At 47.3% G+C, this 19,348-nt stretch overlaps 1 protein-coding gene across 1 annotated transcript in view; it reads left to right on the forward strand.

Annotated features, from left to right (window-relative positions):
• Nucleotides 1-15,361, forward strand: part of WDPCP (WD repeat containing planar cell polarity effector) — a gene marked incomplete at both ends in the record, with an annotated part of 99,227 nt that extends 83,866 nt beyond the window's left edge. The window contains 2 exons of the mRNA XM_084283393.1: nt 6,742-6,877; nt 14,977-15,361. Coding sequence (XP_084139519.1) covers nt 6,742-6,877; nt 14,977-15,361 — 521 coding nt within the window. The remainder of the gene's footprint in view (nt 1-6,741; nt 6,878-14,976) is intronic.
• Between the last annotated feature and the right edge of the window lie 3,987 nt (nt 15,362-19,348).

Consider the following 19,348-nt stretch of genomic DNA (forward strand, 5'->3'; position numbering starts at 1 on the left):
AAAGGAAAGGAAAGGAAAGGAAAGGAAAGGAAAGGAAAGGAAAGGAAAGGAAAGGAAAGGAAAGGAAAGGAAAGGAAAGGGAAAAGAAAAAAGAAAAGAAAAGAAAAGAAAAGAAAAGAAAAGAAAAGAAAAGAAAAGAAAAGAAAAGAAAAGAAAAGAAAAAGAAAAGAAAAGAAAAGAAAAGAAAAGAAAAGAAAAGAAAAGAAAAGAAAAGAAAAGAAAAGAAAAGAAAAGAAAAGAAAAGAAAAGAAAAGAAAAGAAAAGAAAAGAAAAGAAAAGAAAAGAAAAGAAAAGAAAAGAAAAGAAATAGGAGATGAAAATGCAGGAGTGACCTGGGGCTTGCCAGAATGCAGTGCCATGGGAATCACAGCACCAGGCCCACAGAGGGTCTTGTTGCTGCTACCAGAAAACTATGGCACTAAAAATCAGTACTTTGAGGATTTGTTTCTTTTGGGGGGGAGTTAAAAAAATCTGCTCGTCTCATATTGCAGAAATGACTTGATGGGTGCTATATTATCCTCTCTGGACCTCAGTCGTTCCCAAAAATTCAAGATGAACTCTGCCTGCCCAGGCACCAGAGTCAATGCCCTGGGGAATTTCTTCATATCTAAGGGATACGCAGGATGTGTACTCGCATGCCCTTGCTGCCTCTCAACACCAGCTGTACATGCAGTTTTGCTTTAGGAACCTGTACCTCCAGTATTGCAATATCTCTTTCAGTCTCTGTCATCAAGAGTTTAAATACAGTTCAGATCAGTGTTAGTGGCCCAGCTCCAGCGGAGGAGAATTGCTGCAATTCGTTATCTTGACAAATTAACTGGTCTGAGGCAATTCCTTTTTGAGAGAGATACAATTAGCTAACTCTTGAACTCTAGCCTTGCTCCAGTGCTGTGGCATAGCTATGCACCTGCTCGAAAAGTCCTGATAACGCAGCTAAGGCTTTTCCACCTGTAAATGTACTCCTGCACCAAGAGCCACCGTGTGGTGTGGCCTTGCCTTGCTGTCCTTGCAGTGCTCTCGTGCCCTCTGTAGATGATGCAGATCTCTCTTGTAAAGGACTCTGACCTCAGCCGATTGAAGAAAGGGCTGTATGAAGACCAAGGTGGTCTTGTTGAAGAGCACCTAGGGGATGGAGCTGGTTGTGATCCCTCAGTCCTTATATACCAGGAGAAAGCTGGGTTAACATCAGGTATAGGAGCTGATGCTCCGGTTTCCCTCACCCTGGTTTCCCTCACCTCCTGTCCTGGAGGAGCAGCTCCTTTCTGCCTCTTCCTACCAAGCAATATGTTCACATCCTTCCTCCAGCCCTGTGTGTGTAGATGCAGTTATTATCCATCTCCCTGTATGAAGCAGCTCCTTCTGCCCTCAGCAGCAGCTCACCCTTGGGCATCATCTTCCTTGCACAAGCGCTCCCAGATGCTAAAAGATATCCCTTAACCATTCATCCAGGCCTTTTGGAAACTGTGTGGGCTAAAGCTGTCCAGCAGAAGGCTTGTGTCTGCCTGGAGCCTCTTTGTATGGACTTAGTGGCTGGGAGGTTCCTTGAGCTCCTCTTTGAACTCCAAACCTTCAGCATCCGAAACATTTAACCCTCAATTTCTTTTCCACTTTATCAGTTTGGCCAACTTCCAGCTGGCAGCATTTGCTTGCAGACTTCCATCCCGCGTCTCGTGCTTGCAGATGCCTCTCTGTCTCAATTAACCCCCCCCCGAGATGGTTTTCTTCTCCCCTGAGCCGACCTCCCTCCCGTCTGGCCGGCACAGCCCCTTTCTGCTCCCGGAGGGCAAAAGCTGGGAGGGGAGAAGCTCGGTCCTTGGGCTGGAGGTGCCAGGCAGAGGGTGTGCCTCACGGATGGGCGTCACGAGGAGCAGCCGAAGGAACACGCAAGCTCGGCAGCGCCTGCTTCGCCCGCTGTGGGTTGGGGCTTGCAGTGCCGGAGGCGTTTGTGCCTCCGTGGAGTCTCCAGAGCATCGTTTGTGAGAAATCGGGGCTTCCCTGAAAGCTTTCGCCGAGGTGCCTTGGAGCACGCACCCACATTTCCACTGCTGCAGCCTGCACCCCGAGCAGTGGGGATATCTGTGCTCACCAGCAGCTTTTGCCCAGCTTTCCTCCAGAACTAGTGTTTCCAGAGAGTCACTTACAATGGGAAAAAAAAAAAAAAAAAGAAAAAAAAAAAAAAAGAAAAAAGAAAAAAAGAAAAAAGAAAGAAAAGGTCTAAAGCACCTCTTACCAAACAAAGAAAATGCCTAGTCACCAGGAATGTCCTCCCTCCTATGCCTGCTGTAATTACCCAACAATAGCAGCCTTGGGTTGCTGGGGCTGAGCCTTGGCACTCCGGCGTGTTCACATGCATCAGCAGCCGAGAGGAGAGCTGCTTGCCTGCTGCCAAGATTACGAGGCAAACTTCACATGGTTTGGGCAACCCGATAAAATCTAGAGGTGCGAGCTCTCGATTGTTGGGACACCAATCAAGCCTTTGAAGTGAAAGGGCCTGGAATCAGAGCAAATCCTCGGTTGTTCAGGCTCCTTCAGCTGGCGACCCATCACAGCTTGGTGCTACCACATCTGGATCATCCTGTAAGACACACCTTTTTTTTTTTTTCTAAATTAAATAACATTGGCACTGCTAGCGTAGTTCCTAAGGAACCTGACTACCTAGGCTCCAGGGAGACATAAAATGAGCTGTTCAGCCTATATAGTGGTTAACTTAATCTCATGTATGATTCTAGCAGAGCAAATGAGTAGTAAAGATTGAAATCTCTGTCGGAGCTAGTGAAGACTTGGCATTTCCATTTGAAGAAAGTTTTAACGCCAGGTCTCACTGCAAGCTGCACGAGACTGCTAACTACCATACAACTGCCTAGCCCACCGAAAAAAAAATGTTTATAAATGTTAACTGCTTCTTTACTTTTATCACATAACTTTTATTTAAATTATTACGTTTCCTGGCACACCCACTGAAACAGTTTTGCTGCTGCTAATGTGCTTAATATCCAACTAGTGAAATAATGACATGTTATGCTAGCATTAAGGGCTGCTTCTACTTAGTAGTGATTGAAGTGCCTTATCTTCTCAAGTATCAAATTGTTAAATTACAACACAAATGGGAGATATTCTGATTTAATATACCTTTTCCTGCTCTCTCAGCAGCAGCAGCTGTTCTCAGTGAGTTCTAAAAGTACTGGGAAAACAGTATTTCAACAGGGAATTTTTGTCAAATGAAGATATGTCAGCTCTGGAAATTAACTAAATAATTTAAAAAAGAATCTAAAAGTGAGAAGCCATAGAAGACTAGACCAAAACAAGCAGAGACGTTTATATTTTTCCCGCAAACAAAGCTGGTTGTTCTTAAGTGGTTTCTCTGCAGGAATTTGTTGAAACTAAACAATTTCAATAGATTCTGTTTATTTAGAAAGGCATTTTAGGAAAACAATTGTAGCCAGAAAAAAAAAAAAAAAAGAGAAAAAAGCTGCCCCCACTCAAGTGAACAATGGAAGTTCCCATTACTTTCAGTACCTGAAGAATGTTACCCAATGGCTTCAGAAATACATGTTTTTTAGAAAGCCAGGGATAGAGTTAAGATGGAGCAACCTGTTAATGAGTGAGATCATGCTTAACCTGATGCCTTCTGTTGCAATTATTTTCCTTTCAAAAAAAAAAAAAAATCTAACTCACAAAAATGTGAGAACTGGATTTCAACATGCCAAAATAATGAAAAAAAAATAGAGAATTGCATCCATAATACAAGGAAATAATAATTTATTTGCATGGAAATAACTATTCATGTTAAAAAGTGAATTTTGATTTAACACCTAAATAAAAAAAATAAAAAGTGTGATTGTTCAGGTTATTCCTAAACTAGAGTGTTTTACAGCACTCACCTTGCTTATCCATTTGTATTACTTCAGATCCTTGATTTGTTTCTTTCCAGAAAACCTACTATTTACTTCTTTTTCTTAGAAGTATGTCTGAAGTCGGCGTGGTTCACTGGGAGTTCATTGGGATATATTTGCAACTCCTGAAGCAAAAACCTGATATTTTATCTTTAGCAGGAGTTACATTTTTTGAACTTATTGAATTTTTCAAAGATCAGCATGAAGAGTTCTGATCAAATGCTTGCTTCAGCGTTTTAAAGGCTCCTTGTGTCCCCGTTGCCTAAGGAGGTCGTACATTACGATTGCTCTGTAAACATCAGATTGTGCAGAATTGGCTCTGCATACCATGCCGAGCACACAAAGAAGAAGTCAAATGGCTTATCTCTCGCTTATCAACTAGTTTATTTTTCATGCCAAAAGAGGTTGTATTTTTACAAGAGCAGCTGCTGCTTTGTAAATAATTTAATGGCTTCTGTTAAGTAGAGCTGTCAGTTTTGCAAGCAATATTCAAAGACGATTTTCATTTTGCCATGGGATTGCACATTTTTAATTTATTTTTATTTTTTTTTTATCCCTGAAAGCCCAGTGGAGGAGACTGGAGAATGCAAAAAGCTTGTGATTTGCAGACATAGATCCAATAGAGAATAGACACAGTTAAATAACAGCACATACATGAGCAGGGAAGGCGTGAGATCACATCACCTGCGTATCATGTTCACAGAGTGTCCTGCTCGTTACAGTGTAGGAAAACTTTCGGTGGGCCTCTAAAGAAATGTGCTGGGCTCTTTCTGTCAGGTGCTAGATGGAGCCGTACATCAGCAAATTTTGGAAATGCAGAATGTGCATTGTGTGGTTGTGCTGGTATAATACTGATGGTGACAAATGTGATTTTGTAGATAAAGATTTTAGTGTGATATGCTTCATATTATTGCATCTGATACATGACTTTAATGATGAAAAAACAATGCTAGCCAAGATACTGATTCTCAAGTTTTTAAAATTCAAATTCAGATTCAAATCCCCAGATCATATCACGATAAGCAAGTACTAGGTTAGAATTAAAAGTAGAAAGTGTTTATTGTGCAATATGCCAAAGGAAGATCTCAGATAACCTGAGGTGACATTTGCGAGTCCCCCAAAGCCAGCACCAAGTCAGGTCTTCACCTCGCACTTATCTGAGGTAAGGACCACCACCTCCGCCATGCTGTTGACAAAATTCTTCCTTTTTTTTTAGTTAAATGTGGGATATGTTGTCCCTGGTATAGGAAGGACTGTATTTTTTCAACAGTGCTCCTTGCACATTTGTTTTTCCTGCCATAACAATTCTTACTGGGAATGCAGGTTGCTGTCCCACAACAAAAATGTCCATTTCTTTGTGGCAAAATGCTTGTATCAGATGGTTTTATGGCTTTGAACCACTGGTGGCATCTGATCTTACCTACTGTCACACTACAAGTCTGCAGCCCTACACCCAGACAGAATAACTTAAGGTTACTAATATCAAACCCCTTCTTCTCTTGGCTGCTTACTGCAATAGGCTTCAAGAAGAGACCTTCAGAGGAACGTACTTTACTTGTCCCAGAGTTTCTTAGATGTAGAGCATTGCTCATACACATTTTTTCTCCCCTCCTTTCACCAAGGCCAGTTTATTATTCAAGGCAAGTCTATTATTTATTCATTGCAGCGTTATGTGCCTGCTTAGAGGTGTGTTGCCCCCTGACTGAGTTGGCTGTTTTCAGCAATTCCCTGCGTTATTCCACCTTTGGGAAACAGAAGCACAGAAAATATTGGTTACTGGAGAAAGCCCAGCCATTTGCCACACTTTACCCACTCTCACACTGCAGATGCAAATAATATCCAGGTAGCACGAAGACTAGAAATAGTCTGCAGAAATCTGACAGTGTTAGCTCTTTAGGACCGAGAGATTTAGAAACACTTACAAGTAGATTTGCCCTCCTAAGCTGGTGAGCATCCTGGGTCTTTGGCCAAAATGTAAGCTAGTGGTATAGCAACGCTCACAAGAGCATAATCTTCTCTGCACTGCCCATGGTGTTGCCATGGGTATCGTGCAGATTAGCTTATAGGGGATCCAGGAAGGCAGAGAACAAGGGGAGAAAAACAGGATTCAAAGAGAAAAAAGAAATGCAAAAGGGTCTGATGGTTTCAAGAAAAAAAATCTTTTAAAGTCTTTATGTGTGATTTTTCCGTAATCTGAACTCTGCTACACTGGGGTTTGGTTATTTTATTTATTAATTTATTTTAAGCATTACATCTTGAATATGCAGCTCCTCCTGTCTGTTTCCAAGCAGTTTGGACATTTTCAAACAATTTCCTTCCCCACAGGGCTCAGACGGGGACTTGGGAACGGGAGGCCCTCCCTTCACATGTCTGAAGGCTTTGGGTCGTGATCGTTAACCAAAATATTTTGACAGAAAGATAAGGCAGGTTTTTTATTTTTGAAGGAAGGAGTTGCACATGCAAGGGGGATTGGTCCATTTGATAAGATTTGGATCTGCATGGCAACGGCGAAATACTCCCATGCAGCAGCCTTTGGCGGCCAGCTAGGCCTTCTGTAGTTGACAATTTAGGAGGCATTTCCTCCTTGCTAGCTAAAGCCAACACACACTCATGCCCTTCTGAAAGCTCTTGTGCATGTTATTATTGCTGGTAGTTGGCTACTTGGCCTCCTTTTCAAAGGAGAAGAGTCAGGGGTGAGAGCTGTGTAAGCGTGGAGCTTTCCACTGGATTCGATCCATTACAAGAAGCTGCTGTTGTCCTTTTTGACACCTCAGGCGAACGGCTTGCAGCTTGCTTGGTACTTTCTCATTAAGTAAGCCTGATACCACAACTTGCTCGGTCTTAACAGGACTTCTGGGGCAGTCAGAAGAAGAAGACACACCACGCGAAGCTTGTGTCGACCGGCCTCCAGCGCACGGAGGAGAGCGCGACGTGCCCGCTCCTGGCCCGTCCACCAGCACGCCAGTACGGAGCTGCTCCCGCAGGTGAGCTCTCTTCTGCTTCCATCACTGGTGTCTCACAGGGCCTGGAAAGTCCTGTATTTCCATAACAGAAAATGTAAGGGCGGGAGCAATTAACTAAAATGCTTTTTGAATGTGTGTTTTGATGTTCTGAACTTTCCTGACAACCCCATCTGCGTCTGATCGTAAGCGCGATAAAACATTAAGAGCTAGGCAGGAACCAAGACAAACCTGGAAGCCAGGAGGATGTGGGATGGACACAAAGCAATCTCCAGAGACATGGATAGTTTGCAGGTATTTCACATGCACTAGCGCAACCATTTTTGAATTAAAACGTTTGGGCAGATGCCACCTACTTTGATGAATATGCAGAAGAGAGAATGGGATGGAGCAATGGAACTGCTGTGCTCGGCAGGCACAGGTAGTGAGCAGCTCTTTTAAAAATCAAAAATTATCTTTACATGGGTCTGTGATCTCATTGCTAGTCTGTGATCAAAATCCCTGGGATGATGATTCGAGAGTGCACTTCTTCCAAAGTTGAATGAAACCTGGGACTTACCTACTAGGAGAGAAACAGTGGGCCTGGCCTCTGTTTATGCTAGAAGCACATAGATGCTTTTGTTGCTGATGAACAGCACAGCACCTTGCAACAGGTGGGAAATTACAATGAAACAGCTATTCTGTAAAGGTTTGAAATGCATTTTTTTCTCTTATTTTTCTTGATTATTATTGATAGAAAAGAAACCATATTCCCAGTGATTATATAGATGCATTTATTTTCATTTTCTGTCCTTATTATATGTAGGAACACTTAATAAATCTAGTGTGAGTAAAACATTGAACATCCACCTTGGCAAATCATCTTAAGTATTTGTGTGCAATTGTGCTGAATGCATTTTTGTGTGGGCAAGAATCACGTGTCTTTCTCCTTCTGGAAATCAGTGTATTGTCTAGTTTTCTTTCTTCTTTCACATGAAGAGACTGAGGTTTTTCAGTATTAGATAATATCCATTATACCTTCTGCACACCACTGGTGAAATACATTATAAGTAGTCTACCGTTTTTAGGATACAGAGTGCCATCTAAGGCTTTCAGAGAGACCTAATAAATTTGGATATGGAACCTGGTTTTAAAAATACAGTTCACAGCTATTCCATCTTAACTTTGAGGATGGAGACAGCACTGTAGTGATATGGGCAAATAAAGACAGCAAGGTTGTGCTGAAGATGGTATTTACTACAGAGGACTTCATAAGTGCCCTGGTGAAAGGAGTTCCTTTACCAGAGTCCTCGAGCAGCAGCTAATCCCAAGACACCTCTGATCCGAAGGTATAAACACTCTGTCCTCCATCAGCTTGCCTTTTCCCTCTTGGAGTTTGCTGTGACTCACACGTCCCTGGCAGTGCCACGTCTGCCTTCCCTGGGCTTCTTGGGAGAGAGATGCTGGAGTTCAACTTCACTCCTACTCCCCAGCTTCCCAACTTGACCCGTGCCATCCCGGGTGGGTCACCAAAAGCTGCTGAGCCTCACGAGCAGCCCTTTGTAATCACCAGAGCTGCACAAACTGCTTGGATTTCCCAAGGCTCTTGTTTGCCTCCTGCCAAGCTGGTGAGTACAAAGAAAGCTTCCCACCCACGCGGCCAGCTCCTCCGCCTGCTCACACCTTACCCCAGGAGAGCCCTGAGGTTTTGCTTGCCTCCTGCGGAGCTGTGGAATAAGACTTCTCGCAGCTCCCCGGGCTGGCTGCAGCCCTGTGAGGCCTGGCAATGCTAATTTGAGTTTTAAAGGCACTCCCTGTGACAACACGGACTGGCTGGGAAGGTCACCTGCTATGGCACAGGTGGCCCCAACAAACCTCTTCGCTGTGCTTATAAAACCACAAATGGTTACAGGCACATGACTGTGGCTTGTGTTCTGCCTCCAGTTCCACGCAGAAGGGAATTTATTTTCTATGTGTGCTGCCCACTCTGCATCCAGCTTCTTCAAGTGCAGAAATTTGTATAGAGTGGAAGGTCTCGAGTGATAGGAGCCTACAAAAAGAGGGACCTTCTCAGTTCTGCAGTCATTGCAATGGTTCATCTCTCTGGCCAAGATACTCCAGCATTGCTAGAGATTTGGCTGCCTGATCTGAGCCACCAGGAGACAACATGGTTTATAATGGACTGATGGTTAAGCAGCACTTTACAAAATTTTCTTTAAATTGATTCAGCATAGGAACCCAAACTTAAATCACATTTGCTTTATGTTGCCTCAGTGAACTCACCTGAAAAATGGCATCAATAATGCCTTACTAAAATACAGTGAAGTTTGTGAAACCACAGCTGTGGAGTGCCTTGCAGCTGAGTGTCTTAGGAAGTGCACACCGACATTATTATTCTAACTGATTTCTCACATCACAAATTCATATCTGACATTTTCACTGTCCACTTCTTCTCAGCCTCCAACCACTACCTGCAGTTTCTAAATCAATAACCGGGACACATTCCCCCTCCTGTAAAGGCCCTTCATTCTTCGTTAGCTTGGTCATTTTTTTTGTATCGTTATTGACTTTCTCCATTTCTCATGCTGTTTAACGCTAGTCTTCAATGTTTATGTATTCTGCTCACCAGTGAGATAAATGTACATCCCGAATCATTTCCTATTTATTTCTCAATTCTTTCCCCTCAAGAAAAATAAAATAAAATAAAACAAATTCCATTTTTGTAATAGATTTACTACTGTTCTTCTCTGTTCCCTAATCCCACGCACCACACAGCCTCCTGTCTTGGCCAAGTCACTTCAGCCCTGCTCTGAATCATAGAATCATAGAATCATAGAATATCCTGAGTTGGAAGGGACCCTTAAGGATCATCAAGTCCAACTCTTGACACCGCACAGGTCTACCCAAAAGTTCAGACCATGTGCCTAAGTGCACAGTCCAATCTCTTCTTAAATTCAGAATGTTTCACTATAGGCATTCTTGTTGATTTACCTCCTCAGCATCATTTGATATCCATGAGACACTGTTTAGAAAGACTTGATTTGTGGTCTGGGGAGCAAAGTTAGTCTATAGCTTTATAGACTTTCCTTAATTCCCCTGCACACTGGTGTCCCATGATGTCCTAAAACAAATGTCCCTTCTGGGAGTGTGACAAGATTCAGACTGGAGTGTTGCTCCAAGTTTAGGGAGAGGAAACGTATTGCTGCTCTCATGCGGAGCCTTCCAGTGTTCACCAAAGCCAGTGGTTCATTTCTGTTGTCATCCTTCACAAGTCTCCACCGGGTCACAGACCTGGAGCTGAAGCAACATCGAAGCTGGATCTAACTTAGCAGCTGAATCTTCTTTGAGAAGAGGATTGATCCAGATGACCTCCAGAGGTCTCCTCCAACCTAAAAGGCCCTCTATTATTTGCAAGCTGAGCATCATTATTTAGTCATTGATCTTGCAATGAAACCCCCAAAACCTCATCTTCTCGCATAAAGCGTAATTCTCACAAAGCCAATAGCACTGCTCACGTACACTTGGCATGCATGAACTCAAGTGTACATGACTGGAGTCCCAAGCTCTGCTGTCTTCTGCATAGCAGCAGTCCCCAAAGTGGTAAGACACCACAGCAAGACTTTGAGTGTTGAGCAAGAACAGTGCTTGATGGCTGCTCTATCTTCTTTCCCAGAGTCTTCTTTCATCTGCCTTGGCTTTTTGTCATTGTAACAGCAAGACACATCCCAAACCATGAAATCAATTGACACACGACTGCATTTCTAATGCTACCACCCCTGTCTGACCCAGTTACTGCCCCATGTCTGTATGTCACCCAGGTTTCTGGAAGCTCATCTCCAGCACATACTTCAATTTCTTCCCTTCCTGTATTTCAGCTTGGACAGCAGCTTTGTTTTGGGACAGCTGAGACGTTATCTCTTGAATTACACCTAGGCGAAGGCCCTGGGCGGTCTGTGGAGGCTAGCAGAAGACTTTCTATTTAACCTACTTAATAAACCTTGCTACTGACACCCTTCAGGGAGCATATGTGTAACAGAAGCCCAGTTTTCAGGCTGCTTGATTAACAAATCACTTCCATTAACTCTTAACATCATCATCTCCCTTCCGGCTCTGCCTAACAAGGAAAGCTGTAGCCTGGGCAGAAACGGGAACAGAAAAGACCAGAACCAAAATGATTCCTAATAAAATAGTCTTGAGGGTTTATTTTGAGATCTTATTCTAAGCCAAGCCTAGCTGCTCATTTTACCTTAACAATCAGAGAGCAGAGAACTTAGTTTGAGACTCAAATAGGTTTTACAGACAACAGAGAAAATTGGAGTAACTCCATGACATTTTATGGAAGCAGCAGCAGCGTTGCTGTCAGTGGAGAGCTGTAATCAACTTTCTGAACAGTGCACACACACACGGAGTTATGGGCAATAAAGATTGCTGGACAATGCTACAGGTAGAGGCACTGTATTTGCTGTGTATTTTCTTTCCACCAGCCAACAATGCACAGTCCAGTGAATAATTTTACAAGTCACAGGTCTTATCGCTGGCTTACGTGTTTGCCATTGACCATTGCCACTCTGTCCTTCCCAATGGCAGATATTTTACTGTCTAGCAATTCTTGTTCTTCCTCATTATTATTTTTTTTTCTATTTATGGAAGTGTTTGGACCAGCATAAGTCTTTAGAAGCCTGTAAATAATAAAAATATTTTTAAAATCTGTGAACGGTGTTGTTCAGAGGACCCAGGTAGCTTACTGATCCTCTCCACGATATGTTAGAGGAACTGATTGACTCCCTGGGGGCCAGCTTCTTTTGGACAAGTCACCTAGTGACTGCCTGTCACCGTGCCAGAGTCCAGCACCTAAGAGTCAACACAAAACTGGGGCTGTTCCTGCTCCTCTGCCATTGTTACTGGTAACCGCAGCGTGGTTTTCTTCCCTGTCTGTGTTTCATTCTTTTCCTTTACCGTAATGCATGCTGGGCTTAAATATCTTGTGTTTATTTGTGGTGGCAGGCTGTGTGTGAAGCTGTTTCATCTTGTTATCCGTCTACTCCCTCCCCACCCCCATAGAACTCCTCTGATTTCAATTAGGTTCTTATTTTAATACAGATTAGGATAGAAGGCAGAAGTGTGTCTCACCACAGTGATTTTTGTCACAAAACTTTTGCTTCGTTTTTTCTGTACTGTAAAATAGACGTATTTCTACTCCTCTGCCAGGTTCCTACTCTAAGCTCAGAAGCGCGCTTGCGCATTTTGAACCTGTAGCACCACCCAGCACGGCCTGCCACGGGTCCCCACACAATCCTGCAAGCTGCTGTCTCCATCCTAGCAATTTTCAGTTCCAAAGTAAATCTATGAGAGGCGAGCTGTGGGGAGGTGGTGATGGGGTGTAGGAAATGCATCAGAGAGGTGGGATCCAGCAGCACGGCGGTGCTAATCCTGCCCCGTGTCTGCAGCCTCCCCTCGTTTTTTGCCTTTGCTCAGCCCCGGTGAAGGCAACGGGAGTTTCACATGCATCAAGAACGTGACAGCAGGCAAACAGTCGTGGGGCACTGGGCAAATTAATTGTTTAGTGTGCATATGGCACCTTGAAATTAAAAAATTAACTCTTATTAGCCAGTACGAACGTACTCGAGATGCATCGAGGTGTGCTGTATGGCCTCTTGATTCCAGACAAAGGTCCTCTTGATTAAATTAGATTGCGAGCGTGTTGCCACATTAGCTCACTTGAAGAAAGAAAAGTTTGAAAAAGCAATTTGGCTTCGTCACATGAGCGGCGCGTAGACTTAATGGAAATTTTTCCAGCATTCACAAAACAAAGCAAAATCAATAAAATGTCTGCCAACTGTTCCACTGAAAACATTCTATAATCTATAGCGCCGAGAATCCCAAGCCAAGATAAACCACCATCGCTGTCAGAAAATACTGACAATTATTTTACGTTGATTCAATTTGGCCCAGCCCCGACTGACCTTGTTTATTCATCTCAGTCTCTTAATTCATATTAACTTGGCATCCGAACGGGACATGTGGCATGTGGGCTGAAGACCCATTTCTGTATCTTAGACTCAGATAAACGTAGCGCGTTGAGTACTTCCAGTGCCTTGAGCTCTTAGGTAGATTTATATGCATTAGACAGAACTGGTTAAGTTCCTTTTATCCCCGCTGGGCTTTTCGCGTCTGTTGACTGTAAAACTAGAAGCTCGGTAGAAGTAACATCTTCTTCTAAGCCTTCGGATAGACATGAAATCCTCCCAGCACTGGTCAATTTTAAAGACACGTCCAAAGAGGATGGACGGCTTTAAGCTCTTTTAAAACACAAAAATAGAAGGGTTATGGCAATTTGGCAGCCAAAAAAGCAATTTACGGGTCTCGGCAGAATCCGAGGCTGTGTGTAAGAAAGCTGATCAAGATACTACAGAGGAGATAATGGGGTCGAAGAGCAGAAGAATCCCTCCGTTTTTGCAGCCGGCATAATCTGGTCTCCAACGAAGTTTCTTAGTTTCTTTCGCAGAACCAATAAAGCTTAGCGCGACGGCAGAGGTGCATTACTGCAGCTTAAACACGGCTTGGGAAAGCTGATGAGGAGCATCGCTTTTAGTGGCTTGACAGATGCCCTGCTGCTTGCATAGCTATCGCCCGACGGGTAGGGGGAAGACAAAGAGATGGAGAAAATCTGAGCTTTTTCTTTAATTATTTACGTTCTTGTCACTAGTAAAGGGCTTTTTGTGCCGGGGATGTATTGTTTGCGCTATCAAAGCCCAGTGAGATTTCGCACTGTGGCAGGTGACAAATCGGGTGCCACATGAAAGCGCTCACATTTTCCTTCTCACAACTTTCCTGTCGTATTTCGAAGCCACCTTTGAGAACCTGCAGCCTTGAAAAACAAGGAAACAACGCATGGTGCAAGCGCACCCCTACATATGGTAGCACGATAGAGTAAACACGACTCTGTCCACAGAGGGGGAAAATCCACCCAAACAAGGGCCAAGGGCTCTCCAGTTGGTCTGGCTTAAGAGGTTCACTTTATTTTCTCTGCTCAGGTGATCTCTGCTGAAGGCAGAGCTCCCCTGGACTTCACCAGACATTTGTAGACAGCGGGATGAACAACAAGCAGGCAAGGCAGGACGGCCTCCAGATTTCCAGTTCCACTGCTTTGGGAATGGATTGCCTTTCCGTATGCTTACCCAAGCAGAGATTAATGATGCGTGAAGAAAATGAAACTAGAGACATAAATAAATACATACATAAATAAGTCCATCCTCATTTTGTATGGCACAGTGCTGGCGTGTTCCTCCCTGCAGCTCCTCTGCAACGTGAATTTCAGTGCGTTTTGGCCGGGTGGGACAGTCCTGGAGTGACTGTGAGGCCAAGCAAGTGCTGCTGGTGATGCTCGATCAGCAGACCAACTAGCACCTGATAAAAAAAAAGAGCTGCAATTTGTCACCAGGCAATTTGCACAGGCTGCTGTGTGCTTGATAAGATATAAAACAAACAAAACCACTTTGCTCGGCTATGCAGCTTCTCCCCAGCTCTTCATCAGTTCCCTCCCCTCCTATCACTTCTGTTTTGTTTTTAAAGATGCGCTGGCAGCAGGCAGGCAGAGGACAGGGACGGGAAGTCTGGAGCCGCTGACCATGCCACCTCCCTGGTGGAGAAGCCCTTTCCTGGGAGCCAGGAAGGTAAGCAAACAATCTGCTTTTGAATATACACAACAGGACGGGGCTAGGAAAGTAATGGGGATTGGTGTCTTGACAAAGAACTTGAATTTGGGAAGAGAAATAAGTCTTGAGCTTGTTTTGCACGTACTTATCAGGGAGAGGCACGAGGCCATGGCTCCTGGAGCAGCCACCAGGTCCCAGCTGGAGCTCCTTGTCCCAGCTCTTGGGACGTAAAATAAATCACCTGGTCTCGTGAAACTCCTTACCTTGCAGTGCTGTTCATGATTCAGTGCGGACGCAAGGCGTGAGAAGCGTTCATTAGATTGGGTTGATGTCGTTTGGCGTGCGATGGCCAGGTCCTCCAGCAGCAGAGCTTTGGCTACGGCAGGGTTTGTGCAGCAGCATCTCCCACTGCTTCTGCACGGGGTTCTGGAGCAAACAGATGTGGATGTCTTGCTTCAGCAGTGTTTGATATCTCTGTGGTGATAGCAGATTCAACATAGCACAGCAGGGCAAGAGGGGAGTGCTCCAGCAGGAGAAAGTCAGGTGTGAAGAGTCGCCCTTCAACACCAGCCGGGCAGGGGGACCTACGGATCTTTGCACAAGGGGATATTTGTCTTCTGCCTTGCCCGGGTGTCCCATCACCCATACAATCGGGTGTGTAGGAAGTGAGCAAGGCCCTTACCCCTCCTCCTGGCTCTGTCCCCTGGGCCCAAAGCCTTGCCTGGAGACCATAGGACACGGCAGGCAGTGCCAGCGAGGGGCAGAGGTGCGGTGCCTGCAGCAGGACTCCTCTTTGACGTCGGCAGCTGTTAGCTCAGCTCAAGCCGTAACACGAAGATGCCTCATCCCCAAGCACCTCCAGCAGCAAACCTGACAGCACGTGGGCTGCAAAACCCTCTCGAGACACCAGAGGAGTGCTCGGGCAGGCAGCCCGCACCCAGCCCCACCACCCTATGGCTACCTCGAGCTTGCCCCCAGCACGAGAGGTGAGCTGCGGCCGTGGCTGCGTTGCAGTGTGAGCATCCCCCTCGTGCAGCAGCACCCACCGAGCGAGGAGGACGTGGGGACATGCACCCACCACTGGCTTCACGTCTCCACGCTGCCCTATCCGCAAAAAAATCACTGTTGCTTTAACCCGGCGTAGCGTTTGAAGGAATATACGTGTCCTACATGTGTAAACTTGCAGAAGCGATGTATTAAATATTTTAATTCAGCCATTGAATAACAGGATATAAAATAGCTGTGTCCTATCAAAAACATGAAAGAGTTACCTAATACCGTGCCCTTGTTTGTTTGGGTTTTTCAGCAAGTTCAGTGGAATGTAAATAACACGGTGATCTTCTGTGTTTTTTTTTTTTAAGGAAATTTGAGAGCAGTTCCTACAGAGCAGGTAAAGCATTTCTCATTTATTTATTTTATTTTTTTATTTCTGCTTATTATTATTTACTCTATTTTGCAGCTTCCTGAAACTTCCAGAGCCTGCCCCTGCAAGCTGTCTGCCTGCAGGGCTCTCGCTGAAATTGGTAGAAGTGCTGCTAGGATGCGGCTTCGTCCGCGGCGCTGAGCTGAGCGCAGCGCGTGGAAGTCAAAAATCATTATTAGCCAGTGGCTGCTGGATGGGACGTAAGAAAGGACTCCTTGTCCTCGCTCCACGTTCACCTTACACGAGCTAGCTGGTGCTCATATTGGCGCTTTCAACAGCGAGCCCACGGTAGAGAGGAGTGAAATCCTACCCTGGGGTTTCACGAGCACTTTAAGCTGATTTAACTGCAAGGTGCTGCCAAAAAAAAAAAAAGGTGGCCCAGCCCTTTCTCCCCCCCGTCAGCCTCCAGCTTTATGTCCTCCTCCTTCTCTCCTGCGCTGCCGTGGGCACTTGTGCACTGCAAGAAACCCACCGGGGCAGAGGGGGAGGACCCCATGCAGGTAGGGGGATGGTGCCCCCATCCCCAGACCCTGCACCACGCCATCTCCCCAGGGACCTGCCCTGGGCCGGTGCCCCACGGGGTTTGGTGTTGGTGCTTACAGAGCACACAGGTCGGGCTGGTGAGTCAGCAGCGTGCGGCACTGACGCACTCCTCCAGTCCTCGTTTACGGGGGAAAAAAAGTAAATAACACGCGAGCTGTGTCACGGCAGGACGGATAAAGGCAGAAGGCTGCCTATATTGTAGCCTAGCTCTGTTGAAACTCTTATTTTCGAGGCCAAAGCATTCAATGTTTGGCCACAGTACAAACAGATCATTAATAAAAAAAAAAAAAAAAGAGAGAGAGAGAGAGAAAGAAAGGAAACTCTTCAACCTCCCAGCGGAGCAGGATGGCACTTCTTTCTTTCTTTCTTTCGTTCCGAAGCCGTGCCAAGTGAAATCGTGCTAAGAGCTGTTCTACCAGTCCCGAAGCGCTGGAGCACAGCACGCGCCGGCCCCACCTCTGAAGCCTCCCGCGGGCCCCAGCGCACGTGGGCCGGGTGGAGGATGGGGACGGGCGGCGTGGTGGTGGCAGGGAGGTCCCCGCGCTCGGAGGACGTCCCCGGCTGACCTTTGGTGGCTCGGTGGCACCGAGGAGGCGGCGAGGAGTGAAATGGAGCTGCAGGGACGGTGAGGAGGTTGGTGGCTGGCAGCCCAGCTGGCCAGCAGCTCGCTGCTCCTGCCTGAGCTGGATGTAAGGTGGGAGCAGCTGAATTAATTAATTAACTCAGAACCTCGTTTGAAAGCCCTGGGTTGCCACCATATGAAAGCCATGAGCACAAACGAGCAGGCTGTGTGATCTGAGAGATAGCAAGAAAAAGCACTTCACCGTCATGTAATTAAGGACTTAAAGCATACTTCAGGTCCAAAAAAAATAATGCAGGTTAATTTTTGGATTCTGGTGGGACTCCAGACCAGGTGCCCCAACCTCACCATGCCTTGCAGAGCCGCTTGGTGGTGAGTTGGGTCTCCTCCACCCCTGTGGTCTGCTGGCTTTGGCAGGGCCAAGGGACGAGAGGGAGCAGCCGAGACCAGCGCCAGGCTGCAGATGGAAACGCTGTGCTGAGGACAAGGGAGCCCTTTGTGAGCTCCAGAGGTTGGGAGCAGAAGAGCCATCCACACGGCATTAACTTCGTGCTTCTGGGGCCACGTTACCGCACTCATCTGTCCTGACTTGTACCGGTGTGTGGAAATCTGTGTCCTGCAGCTCCTTCTGTGTCCTGGCTCCTTCCTCGCCACCTAACTGGGCTGGCCACTGCAACCCATCCCAAATTCACCCCAAACCCACGCTCACCAGCAGCTCTGGACCCAGTCCCTGCAGCACTGGTTGGTTCTGGCTCTCCATGCGAGTCCCCCCGACACCATTTCACATTTTTCCCCCACTGGGGCAGAACCAGAGCACCCAAGCCCGAATCCCCCCGGTCCCCGAGGTCCCCGAGGCTTGCACCCTGCTGCTCCCTGTGCTGGCATCCCTCCACCGCCACTTCCCACACGTTGCTTCAGAGGAAGCCCTCACAATACCGGGCTCGGTGCCACGCACGGGGAGCACACCCAAAGCCCAGCCCTTCTTGCACAGGCAGCGCTGCCGGAGGAGCTGCGACCCGGGGGGTTTGGTTTGGTGCGTCCCCCGTCGCGGTTCCTTGGCAAGATGCTGAAGTGACCCGCTGCAGGCAGAGGGTGTGGGCAGCACGGACCCGAGTTTTCATGGGTCTGTGGCAGCACACGGCCTCGCTCACTGCCGCTCAGATATGAGGAAGCCTCTCCTCCCTGAAACTGCAAAGAGCGGGGCGACAAAAACCTCCCCGGCGCCTGAGCAGTCGGACGAGGTTGGGTGTCTTGAGGCAACCCACGGCCCTGCAGAGAGGTGCAGCAGGAGGATTTGGTGCCCGTGTCCAGCCCTGTCGTCCAGGAACGGCTGGGGATGGGACGGGGAGGCCGCCAGGGCCGTGCTGCTCGAGGCCCAGCCTGCGCCTGGCATGGGGCAGGGCTGGGTGATCCCCAGAGGTCCCTCCCGGCCCGCGTCACGCCGTGAGCTGATCGTCTTGAGCAAAATATCTAGGTCAGGTCAGAGAGGCTCCGTGCGGCGGCACCCAGCCATAAATAAGTGAGCCGAGGCCGCCAAGCACCCTGTCACCGGCCTGGGCACCCGCTGGGCCCTTTGGAAAATGGGATCCGCGACTCTGCTGCTTCTGGGCTGGACACGGCTCCTGCTTGGTTGCAGGAATTTGAGGTCCTGAAGTCAACGGGGCCCGGTGGTGGTTGTTTAGCTGAGTGATAATGTGGCAAAACGACCAGCCAGAAAGGTTTCATGTGGTGCCACCCAAGGGAAACGAGGAGGCATGGCCGGTGAAGAGGAGTGGGATCGGACAGGCCACGTGTCCTTCCACATCTGCGGACTGCGACCGGGCAGCCTCAGCCCGAAAACCAGGAGGGAGCTTTACACCAAGGAGCCCCTGTGTCCTTGTTTGTCCCCCCCTTTCTCCCCCTTCCCACCTTCACCCTGCCCTTGAGACTCATCCCCAGCAGAAAAAGCGGCGCCTGCTGGGGGCAGGCCCAGGGACGAGGTTTCTCCCTGCTTCCTGCTCCGGGAGGATGAAGGGCTCCTCGTCTCCACCCCAGACCCGGGGAGACCGAGCAGAGCAAACCTCCTCCGCCCTCCCACCCCTGCGGGCCTGAGGTGGCTTTAGTGGCTTCTCGATTACAGGGCGCGTCCTCCCGCCCCGCTCCTCCCTTCGCCCGCCGGAGCGGGCCCGCAGCATTGCCATGCAAAGCCCCACGAGCCCAACTCTGCAGGGCACAAGCGGACGCTCTCCTGTCAGGATGATCGTGTTTTACTTCCCTGGGTGACGAGCTGCTCCTTGCTGCAGGCAGCTCCCTGCGCTGCCTTCCCCTGCTCCTGG

This window comes from Netta rufina, assembly GCF_964035555.1.
Source record: "Netta rufina genome assembly, chromosome: 3".
Classification (NCBI taxonomy): domain Eukaryota; kingdom Metazoa; phylum Chordata; class Aves; order Anseriformes; family Anatidae; genus Netta; species Netta rufina.